The 12299-nt window shown below is 41.2% G+C and overlaps 1 protein-coding gene across 5 annotated transcripts in view; it reads right to left on the bottom strand.

Annotated features, from left to right (window-relative positions):
- FAM110B (family with sequence similarity 110 member B) overlaps window positions 1–11556 on the bottom strand; it is a 161984-nt gene extending 150428 nt beyond the window's left edge. For 4 of the 5 annotated variants that reach the window (XM_005563362.5, XM_005563368.5, XM_045398286.3 and 1 more), the window contains exon 1: window positions 11089–11334. Coding sequence is in view for 1 of the 5 variants with exons in the window: in XM_073998834.1 (XP_073854935.1) it covers window positions 11089–11464 (376 nt within the window). In the remaining 4 variants the exon portion in view is untranslated. Of the gene's footprint in view, window positions 1–11088 lie in introns of all 5 variants that reach the window. The other variant, XM_073998834.1, reaches the window with a different exon arrangement.
- Between the last annotated feature and the right edge of the window lie 743 nt (window positions 11557–12299).

The raw sequence follows: 12299 nt of genomic DNA, 5'->3' as shown, positions 1-12299 counted from the left end.
CATTGCACATAAGCAGGAACGCATCAACTATTTCACCCATAAACTGACAGAGCCATCACACAAAGTAGTGCCAGGAAAAAGTAAGTAAAATATAAGGATCTGCCTGAATAATAATATTATTGTCATTATTATTACTGTGATTGATTTCACGTGCTAATGGAGGAAAAGCCAGTTGTGAATGATGGTTTCTGGAAAAAAATGATAGAGAGCCCAGTTCCTTCCTGATATCACCACGTTAGGCAATAAATGGTAGTTACCATCAAATTAAATAACTATCTTCTGTTAATACCAGAAAATGTTATTTTTAAGTTTCAAAACACTTCTTTACCTGGTCAAAATCTGAAGAGTAAATAGGAATGAAACCTCTAAGTAAGATGTAATTGTACGAAGTAACTGCCATCACTTTACACCTGAATGTAAGTTTTGTTGGGGATAATTCATAAAATGGAGACTTAGATTTGGTAGAAGTGTAAGAGGTGCTAATGGCTCTAACAGTCATCTCCACGTGCACCTTACAAAGACCATACGGATTAGGGAGGAAACGGGTATCAACAACACCACTGTTTTTGTTTCATAGACAATGTTCACCATGGAAAAATACACAGGCATACCTTGTTTTACTGCACTTCACTTTAACATGCTCCAAAGATAATGTTTTTTTTACAAATAGAAGGTCTGTGGCAATTCAGCATCAAACAAGTCCGTCAGTGCCATGAGCACGTGCTCACTTCTGGTCTGTGTATCACATTTTGGTAATTCGCATAATATTTTAAACTTTTTCGTTGTTTTACCTGTTAAGGTGATCTGTGATCAGGGATCTTCAATGTTACCGCTGTAATTGTTTGGGGGCACTATGAAATGTAACCACAAAAGATAGCAAACAACCAATAAGTGTATGTGTTCTGACTGCTCCACTGACTGCTGCACCACCCTCCAACCCATCCTTCCTCTGCTCAGGTCTCCCTATCCTCTCAGACACAACAATATTGATATGAGGCCAATTAATAACCCTACAACGGCCTCTAAGTGTTAAAGTGAAGGGAAGAGTCACACATCTCTCACTTTAAATCAACTGCTATAAATGATTATGCTTAATGAGAAAGGCATGTCAAAAGCCACGACAGGTCAAAACTAGGCCTCTTCAACCAAACAGTCAACCAAGTTGGGCATGCAAAGGAAAGTTCTTGAAGGAAACTTAAACTGCTATTCCAGCAAACTCACAAAGGATGAGAAAGCAAAACAGCCTTATTGCTTCTCGGGAGACAGTTTTAGTGGTCTGGCTAAAAAATTAAACCAGCCACAATATTCCCTTAAGTCAAAGCCCAATCCAGAGCAAGGCCTTAACTCTCTTCAATTCAATGAAGGCTGAGAGAGACGAAAGAGCTGCAAAGGAATAATTGAAAGTTAGAAGAGGTTGGTTCATGAGGTTTGTTTGAGACGGAGTTTTGCTCTGTCACCCAGGCTGGAGTGCAGTAGTGCGATCTCAGCTCACTGCAACCTCCGCTTCCCGGGCTCTAGCAATTCTCCTGCCTCAGCCTCCCAAGTAGCTGGGACTACAGGCATGCACAACCAGGCCTGGCTAATTTTTGTATCTTTAGTAGAGACAAGATTTCGCCATGTTGGCCAGGCTGGTCTTGAACAGGTCAGTTCAAGGTCAGTTGGCCTGACCTCAAGTGATCCACCCACCTCAGCCTCCCAAACTGCTGGGATTACAGGTATGAGCCAGTGTGCCCGGCACTTCATGAGATTTAAGGAAAGAAGCCATCTCCGTAACATAGAAGTGCAAGGTGAAGCAGCAAGTGCTAACGCAGAAGTTGCACAAGTTATCCAGAATATTGACTTAAGATCATTGATGAAGATGGCTACAACTAGGCAACAGATTTTCAGTGTAGACGAAACGGCCTTATATTGGAAGAAGATGTCATCTAGGACAGGGGACCCCAATCCCCGGGGTTAGGAACTAGGGTGCACAGCAAGAGGTGAGTGGTAGGCAAGCAGTCCATCTTCTGTCAGATCAGTGGAGACATTAGATTTTCAAAGGAACACAAACCCTATTGTGAACTGTGCATGCAAGGAATCTGGGTTGCATGCTCCTTAGGAGAATCTAATGAAAAATGTGATAAGCTTGAATCATCATGAAACCACCCCCCTCCCCCACCCCATCCCCCAGTCTATGGAAAAACTGTCTTCCACAAAAGCGGTCCCTGGTGCCAAAAATGTTGGGGACCGCTGATCTAGAACTTTCACAGCTACAAGGAGAAGTCAATGTCTGGCTTCAAAGCTTCAAAAGACAGATTGACTCTCTCATTAGAAGCTAATGCAGTTGGTAACTTGAAGTTGAAACTAACGCTGATTTACCACTCTGAATGTCCCAGGGCCCTTAAGAATGATACTAAGTCTACTATCCCTGTGCTCTATACAACAAAGCCTGGATGACAGCACATCTGTTTACAGTATGAGCTACTGAATATTTTAAGATCACTGTTGAGACCCACTGCTCAGGAAAAAGATTCCTTTCAAAATATTACTGCTCAATTACAATGCCCCTGGTCACCCAAAAGCTCTGATAGAGATGTACAAGGACAAAAATGTTGTTTTCATGCCTGCTAACACAACATTCATTCTGCAGCACATGGATCATTGAGTAATTTCAACTTTCAAGTCTCATTATTTAAGTAATACACTTTGTAAGGCTATAGCTGCCATAGACACCGATTGCTCTGATGTATCCGGGAAAAGTAAATCGAAAGCCTGGAAAGGATTCAGCATTCTAAATACCATTAAGAACAGTCATGATTCATGGGAGGATATCAAAACATTAACATTAACAGGAGTTTGGACGAAGTTGATCCCAACTCTCATAGATGACTTTGAGAGGTTCAAGACTTCCATGAAGGAAGCAACTTCAGATCTGGTGGAAAGCACAAGAGTACTAGAGTTACAAGTGGAGCCTGAAGATGTGACTGAATTGCTGCAATCTCATGATAAAACCAATGATGAGGAGTTGCTTATTATGGATGAAAAAATAAAAACTCATTTCTTGAGATGGAATCTACTCCTGCTGAAGATGTTCTACTGTTGAAAGGACAACAAAGAATTTAGAATATTACATAACTTAGTTCATAAAACAGTGGCAGGGTTTGAGAAGACTGACTACAGTTCTGAAAGTTCTACTACGGGGAAAGTGCTATCAAACAGCAACACACGCTCTAGGGAAATCTTTGGTGAAAGGAAGAGTCAGTTCACGCAGCAAACTTCATTATTGTCTTATTTTAAGAAATTGCCACAGCTACTCCAACATGCAGTAACTGCCACCCTGATCAGTCAGCAGCCATCAACACTAAGGCAAGAACCTCTAGTAGCAGAAAGAGTATGACTTGCTGAAGGCTCAAGTGATCATCAGCACTGTTTAGCAATAAGTATTTTAATTAAGGTATGTACATTGTTTTCTTAGACAATGCTCTTGCACACTTAATAGATTACAATACAGTTAAAGCATAATTTTTATATGCACCCAGAAACCAAAAAATTCTTGTGACTCACTTTATTGTAATATTCATTTTATGGTGGTGGTCTGGAATCAAACCCACGATTTGTCTCCAAGGTATGCCAGTAGATACTGTCTTCATTGTGGATGAACTTACTGTCTTACAGAAGATACACTCACAAAACCAAGAATACACCAAAAATGCAGCAATCAATTGGGTCAATAAAGGAAGTGTTGGTCAGGAAGGAAAAAGTATGATGTTGCTAGCACTACTGAGAAAGACTTTGTAGAGGAGCAGGACTTAGAGGAGGGGTATCTGGTGTTAACACTCTTGGAGTCAGCTCATTTAAACCAACTTGGGAAATATACTTTTACAAAAGTGTTTTCACAAAACCTTACTCTGATTGTATTACATATATGTGATTGTTAATTTTATGTGTCTACTTGATTGGGCTATTGGGGTGCCCAGGTATTTTGTTAAACATTATTTCTGGCTGTACCTGTGGGTGTTTCTGGATGAAATCAGCATTGAATTGATGGACTGAGTAAAGGAAATGGCCCTTCCCAATGTGGGTGGGCATTATCCAACCAGTAGAAGGCCCAAATGGAACAAAAAGGTGGAGAAAGATTGATTTTTATCTCTTTCTCTCTCTCGTTGCTTAGCTAATATATCTATATTTTCCTGACCTTACACTGGAACTTATACCATTGGTTCTCCTGGGTCTCCATCTTGGAGACAGCAGACCATGGGACTTTTCAGCCTCCATAATCATGTAAGCCAATTCCTTGTAATAAATCTCTTTTTCTATGTATATTCTATTGGTTCTGGTTCTCTGACTTATACAAGGTATATGTGAATAATTAATACCATCTGGTAAAATTAAAAGTCCAAAGTAAAATGAAGATACTTAAGCATCTCTGGCACAAAATGCATAAAGGTATTTGCTAATATGCAGGTATATTTCATTAAAGGGCCCTGTGATTTGGTCCCTTTATGGATAACTCACAGTACCTAAACAGCAGCATGTTTCACACTGAAATTACTCTGAAAAAGGCTTGTGGAGATAGCAACCAGGGATGAACAATCAAAACAGTTCAATCTTGTGATGCTAGTGAATCCTAAAAGGAAAAATACCTGTAAGAAAAATCAAATAAGCAAATCAGGCCACATGAGTTAAAGCACATGTCACACTGAGGCAAGGGCAGAGCCACTTCTAACAGGAAAAACAGGAAATGCTAGGTACATACTGAACACTAGGCCCTTCACACACACACACACACACACCACACACCTGCACACACTAGCTCCATGACAAGTGTGGCACTTTCACTGCTTCCATGGAAAATTCATTTGAAGTCAATTTCCAAATAATACAGGCACACCATCGATAATCTCTGGCACTACCTAAAAGAACATTTCAACGACCCACAAAATATATATTTATATGACTGTACTACTCTCCACCACCAAGACAGGTACGTACAGATTCTCTAAGAAGAACTAGAAAAAAAAAATCTTCATTAAATTAAAGAACTAAGTTACTAGGCAGGGAGTCTATCCTTGCAAAAATTGTGGCCACTTTACCAAAACGTTATAAAACGGTTTATGGTTACACAGCCAGTGCATGTTGCAGGTTGGAACAAAGCCAACAGAAGCTGTGAAGAGCACCCATGACTAGTCATATTAACAACCCACACAATGATTTCTCTTCTTCTGTCATGGTCACTAAACAAGAACAAAATTTATTGGGGAAAAAAAATCTGATTTTAAAATCACAACATTCCAATTAATGATCATTTGAAAGGACACTGACTAGGGATAGATTAAAGGAATTTTTTTCAAATCCCCAACTCACAGTCAACTGTACAATGAACCTCCCAATTCACCTTGTTTTAACTATGTGGTAAAAACACACAAGGGTAATCAGGATTCATTGGTATTTTCCAAAGTTGCTGAATGTTCAATTTCCAACTGTCTCTTTTTGGCCAAGAGTAGAAACGGTGGCCCCCATGGCAGCCAGAGAAAGTAAATTGACTAACGTGTTTGGGCATGTGTGTGACTAAATATATATACACAGCCATAAATGTGGAGTGTCTACAAAAGTGTTTGAAGATGTCTTTGCATTTTATTCACTAAACTTCACCCAAGGACTGTAGTCAACAAGCAAAAACTGTGCAAGATTAAAAGCCTGAAGAAGAATACACAAATATTCTTATTTATAAAATGAGTGTGATTTCCTATTGAAAAATACAAACAGCACCAAAATCAGTGTACTAACAAAAGCCCTTACAATGAGATGTGAAATCACAAGTAATACAAAAGAACTTAGCAGAAACTGAGAGAATTATCTACCATCCATCATCCATCTGGCAGCTCCCACTATACTCAAACTAAATGGAAACGCTACACCCCAACCCCAACTCCCCTGTGGTCCATAAGGCCCTGCTGACCTGGTTCCTTTGCTGCTATCTCTTGTTCCTCATAAGGGCAGGTTCTGCCTGTCTCAGGGCCTTTGCATGGGTCATCCTCAATGCCCAGAGACCTTGCAGAGGTTGCCTTCTTTTCACTGAAGTCAGCCCTGAAGTCCTCAGTGAAGCCCTCCCAGACCACCAAGCCCAGATGGAAAAGTGGCCCCCATTCTTGACTGCACTTATTACTGCCTTAAATTCACTTTTCATTTATTCACTTAATTTATTATCTATTTTCCCACTTTACACAATAAAGCCTCAAAGAGGAAGGAACCTTGTCTTTCCTGACTGGTGTTTATTCAAAGTACCTGGCACACAATAAGTCCTCTATCAATATCTGTTTAACAAAATCATCATAGTAGAGGAACTTAGTAAACTATGTTCTTTTGCACAATTACTTATTTTTTATTTATATTAAGTTCCCGTTAATGGGACAAAAAAAAAAATCACTGGTGAGAATGATCATTTTGAAGCCTATATGTGATTCCTCCCAAAAAATAAAATTAAAAAGATGAAATAAACTTCTAATGGGGCTGTGAGGAAAAAAAAAATGTTTTGCATTACAACACAACCACTCAAAAATTTCCCATATGCCTGTGAATTGTATTTTTAAAAGCCTTATCTGGAACTGGACAATTTCAAAACCCATTGATCTTGCCCTGATGTATAAAACATACCACAGAATTCTTCTAATTCTTCCAGAAACCTGTCTACCAAATGACATACTGTTTCCTTTTGATTAGGTATTCATTTTTGAACTTCTCTCTAAAGTGTTTACAATTTTAAAGTCACAGATTTAATGCCGGTTTAAAACTGTTTAATCATCCACATGTTCACTATTTTTGTCACCAAACATACTGAGCAAAGAAAGTAACTTGCTTCACCTACTAAACTTTCCTTTAAAACAACAACAACAACAAAAAACAAGGCTTATGTCTTTGAATGCCAGTTTCTTATGGGAGTTTCCTCATGAGACAAACTGTAAAATGTGAAAAACGTAAAAATCTCACTCAATCCGTTCTTCCCATAAGTGTAAGGAAATTTCAGATGTCAAAATGACATAGGCATGATTTAAGTAAATTAATTTTATATTACAAAAGGATCATTCAGAAACAAACTAAGGTTGTTTTAAAACAGGATGAAAAAGAAATTCTGGAACAGTGGAGAAGTCTTATATCTTTATTATCTGTAATCGTTTGGATGTTAACATTCACAAAAAATGAAAAACTAAGTTTCCTACAATTATTCCCCAAAATTTTTCATACAAATCATCCCATAACTTATCCTTTCAAAGTCTAGAGTTAATGCTACATTTAGCTTCCTTGATAAACACTTTGGCTATAATATGTGTTTTCTTCTGAACAATTCCCAAATATTTTTATATTTCTATAATGTTTTCAGTACAAAAAAAATCACCATTAAAAAAATCAGATTAGGCTCTGCCTAAAGTCTAAAATAAAATAAATGAATATACAGAAAGAGGATTTGATTCAATGTTTCCAAAATCATCATAATCCCCTCTGATGTACTTAAGTGATCAAAATGAATAAACTTTCTTTAACCCAAGGGAAAGAAAGTCACTGGGCATATGGGGAGCTGTGGTACTCCCAGATCACCTGAGCAACAAAGTCAAAAACAGACCCAACATTCTTTATTACTTCTAAATCTAAGACATTTTTATCAGAGTCTACATAGTTCAAAGAAGTTAAATGTGCCATCTCTCTCTTCAACCTTCCTAAAACAAGCGATCTTTAACAAGGTATTGTGAAATCTTAAAAGGTTTCCCCTGAAAACTAAAAGTGGTGTACCTTTTCTCATTTTAGACTCTTTGATAATCAAATGCTAACCACAAAATTCAAAGTATGTCAATGAGTTCTAGAGAAGAGATTTGTTGACATCAAACCTGAAAAGTAAGTATGGAACACAAACACCTCCAGCAACTGAATGTACAAGGCAGAAGTTACTCCTCCTGGTATGACAGAAAGATTCATGGGGTCTGGAGACACACACACACACCTTGCCACATATTAGCTATGTGACTCAGACAAGTCACTTCCCTTCACTTGTATGATAGAAAAGCGATAACAGCACCTACTCTCTCTTAGAGGAGAGAACGCACCCAACATCAACCATCGAGGACTTTGCTGGTCCCAGAGCCAGCCCTTAGAGATAACTGTTATTATGAACCAGAAAATCCTTTTTCTGAGTGTACTAGATTTCTAGGCTTGGTGTCTGTACTGAATAAAATGGATGTATTTTTCTTGGATGAGTCATGACTTTGCAACACTTCAGTCTTCATCCTGAATATCAATTCTCACTGCATCACACCAGGAGGCAGAAGAATGATGCAAATCAAAGTAAATGAGAATTGGCCCTAAGAAATTGTTTTCTTAAATAAATTCAAGATGCAAGTAGGTTTCTGATCGTTTGTTTCTCTCTCCTAAAAAGTTAAGTATGAAAAAAGTTCAGATTAGTTGGAGATACTCTAGGCTCAGCTGATCAATCTGACTCTACTATGGGAAAATAAAGTGAACAGTTGCCTAATAATATTTTTACAAGTAATGTTTGTGTAGCACCTAAAATGCGATCGCTTTCAGAGAGAAAAATGGTCAACAGTCTACAAATGTTGAACATATAAAGTACAAATTTAAAAACAAACTGTATTCCCAAAAAGATTGTTGGATAGTGTCTGGTTGGTAAGAGTATGTTTTGGGGGCAGCCAACAATGGGATTGCTAAATTAATCCCTGGGATTCTACTAGACCATACATGTGCCTCCTCCACCAGCCTTGTCTACAGCACCATCTACTGCCAAGCCACTGTGCCTACAGCAGTTTTGCTTCTGCAGTGCCCTAAGAGTTAATACCATTCCTTCGCTTAGCTAAGTAAGTTATTTAGGAATAATAATTTTTAAAAAGTCACTTCAAAGTTAAAGGGGAAAGGAGAACATGAAATGAGAGTAAACTCCTGACAATCATTTAAAATATCTAAATAGCAAACACAATCTTTGGTTACTAACACATGGCAAATAAGTAGTTTTAAATAAGTGAGTTTTCTTAGCTTGTTAGGCTATGAATCCTGCTTGCTCTGCTTGATGTATATACAGTAGATATATTTATCTTTTATCATCTTTTAACACTGTGAGAGTTACTTAACTCTGCTGTACCAATGGTTCTTTCCACTGGGAATTGGAAGTAGGATTCTAAACCTAGAGAACAAGGGAATGCAGGGGAGGTAAGGATGGAGTTCAGCACCCAGGTCTTCCCTAATGTCGAGGCCTCTCTTTAAACAATTAGGCTCTTAAGGACAACCAGGTCTCCTTATGAAAGGCACCAGAGCATGACTGGGTTCAAGACTGTGGTCTTGCCCTAAGAGATCCACTATGTAAGATGAATTAAATCAACCCTTACCATGCATAAGGATACACAGAGGAGCCTGTCAGTCACAGGCAAAATAACAACCCAACCTCAGCCCGGATCTAAAATTAAAACCACAGACTTAAAATAGATCACGATTTAACAGATCAGAATTTTAAAAATCAAAACAGCCATTTTCCAAACAGAAAAAAACACATAGCTTGATAAGAAAAAATAAAAGTAATATTAGCTGACACCTAGAACTATATGCAAGGCACTGTTCTAAGCACTTTATGTCAGGCTGACAAGGCACCAACCACCTCTCTGTTCAATTAGTGACTTTACAGTGTACAATCTATAGTAATACTACAGATTAAATACCGTAGGGTAAACCAGTGGGATGTTATCAGTGAAGGATTCTAGTTTACCATTAACTCACCCTTATTCTAGAATAACTATGCTTAATAAATAGCTTACCTGAATGACCAGGGGTTGTGACGTTACAAAAATGAGCACAAGAAATTAATACAAGTATCTTCCCACAAATGACTACGTGTAAGTTGGGGGGGAAATACTAAATAAATACCTTCTTCACTAACAAAGGAAACGAAGAAAATGGAAGTCCTACTATTCACACTGCAAAAATGCTTATTCTACTATCATATTCCCCTTTGAGAAATAGACCAGTTACGCCAGAAGTGCAGTATTGTCACAGATGTGTGCCAGATTTTGCAGAAGAGATAAGTTGGCTGTGAGGAAGAACCCAAAGTTTGCCTATTTTTTAGGCATGAAAGAAACACGTGTGTGTGTGTGTGTGTGTGTGTGTGTGTGTGTGTGTGTGTGTGAATAAATCTAAATAACAACTTGAAAGGGTTAAAAAGCCGGGCACCAGGTGTTTTCTTTCCACTTTCCAGAGAAATTTAAGCACATTGCAAAGTTATCTCCCCCTTCCCCACGAGCCAGCTTAGGGGAGACCTGTCACTGCCATGTACAATGTACAGCTCCAGCTCTAAACAATAGGAGGGCACCAGGCTGGGCAGCAGGCATCGCGGCTTCCCACAGCCTGCATGGGCTTTGTTGCCAAGTTATGAGCTCCGCTGGGTGATGGAGGCCCGAGTGAGCCAAGGAGAATTTAATTCTATTTCAAATCTGTATGCTTTCAAAGAAAATAGAGACAATTGAGGCCGCGGGACGAGCTGGAGGAGGTAACCAAAAGCAAACTTTCGGAACCTCAGAATCTACATTTGTAGCAGACAAGGATTAGGTGGTATTGATATTCTCAAAGTATTTAACACTGAGATTAGAGACCATTCAAGGAGCGGTGGCCGAGAGGAGTCCCCATCCCTCGTAGTCTCACTCCTCCAGCAGCAACCGGCAGACGCGCTTTCGGAGCCCACCTCCGCTCCGCAGCACCGCCAGCTTCCCCCAGCCTTGGCTCCAACCCCGGCTCCAGCCCCGGCCCCGCGCCCGGCCTCCTAGCCGAGCCCAGGACTTGCAGCCAAGTCGAGCGCAGAGGGGGCACGCGGTAGGCAGCGGCGCTGCGCCTCCCCCGGCGGCCCAGAAAGCCGGCCGGGGTCCGCCTGGGCCAGTGAGGCCGGGCTGAATGGAGACCCGGGCCGGGTGAGGAAGCTGCAGGCGCAAAGCCGGCTTAGCTCCGCGCCGCCCAGCCGCGCGCAGCTCTCGCATTGTCCGCAGTCGGGGCGCGGCGCGACCACTGAACCCGAATCTCAACCCCAGCCCAGCAGTCTCTCTCCCGGCCCCCACGGCCCAGTCCTACCTGGGCCGCGCACCCCAGTCCCTGGCGGTGCGGCCCGAGCCGGGCGCCAGGCTCCCGGAGACTGCGAGGAGGGAGAGTCGGGGCCCGCGAGGGACGGAGGGCCGAGAGCGGGCTGTAGGGGCTGCCGAGTCCTCACGGTCACCGTCGCGGGGCCGCTGGTAGAGAGCAGACGGGGCTGGCGGAACGGGCCCAGGACGCGCGGCCGCGGAGGGCCCGGCTGGCGGCGGCCGCGATGGTTCGGTCTGCACCGAGTGGGAGGGCTCAGGCAGGCTTCGCCGGAGAGCGAGGGAGGGAACTTGGAGCCAGTTGCTGTGGCCGAGAGCGCGTGTCCCTGAGCCAGTGTACACGCCCCTCGTGCGCCCCGCCCCTCCTCCATCTCGCCCCCACCCCACCTTCCGGGTTCCCACCCCTCTAGCACCTCCGCTCCAAGTTCTGCCTCTCTCCCAACATCTCCACCCCGCTACTGATGTCCACCCCACCCCTGACCCACCCCCACTGCACTCAGTCGGCGCCCCCATTTCCTCCCCCTCCCCCACCCCCACCTATATCCGCACACAAGCACCCCCACCCTGCTCCCACCCGGTGATACCGCTGCATCTCGGACTGCCACCCCAGTGCAGATAGCTCAGCTCTGTAGACTTAGAGCCTGTATCCTGAATAAGATAACCCCACCTAGTAGTCAATACACCCAAACGTCTTGGTGCTTGACATTTTCTCTTTACTAACTTTCATATACTCAGATGGAGCGGTCTAGCTTAATTTCTGAAGGCATTTTCAAGACTTCAAAAAAAAGTTTGGAGAAAATAGTAAAAAATAACGAAAAATATCAAGCATGATGTACTTACCTCTGAAATGTGGGCCAGCTGATGTTTTAAAATGAAATGTTTTGGGGTGCATCATTATAAATCGCCTAATATATTATTTAAGAATGCTTTCTGCTTAGATTTGCTTAATAACTTGGTTGTTTCATGAGAGGGGTTGTTTTAGGAAGACTAAACACATTGTAATTTAATTTTGCTATTGGGAAGTCTAAAAGATAAAATCTATCTTTATCAAAATGAATTTGAATGGAATACAGACTCACAAAATAATTGTTTCTTCTAGAAAATATTTAGCAAGGATCCAACGATTTCTTTTTAATCTCTACTACATTGAAAATACAAGTTCACTCATCGCATTTTCTCAGAAAGATCGTTTTATATTTGAATTGT

This window comes from Macaca fascicularis, chromosome 8 (genome assembly GCF_037993035.2).
Source record: "Macaca fascicularis isolate 582-1 chromosome 8, T2T-MFA8v1.1".
NCBI classification, from domain to species: domain Eukaryota; kingdom Metazoa; phylum Chordata; class Mammalia; order Primates; family Cercopithecidae; genus Macaca; species Macaca fascicularis.
The sequence above is the reverse complement of the archived record's forward strand: the minus strand, read 5'-3'. Positions and strand labels throughout refer to the sequence as shown.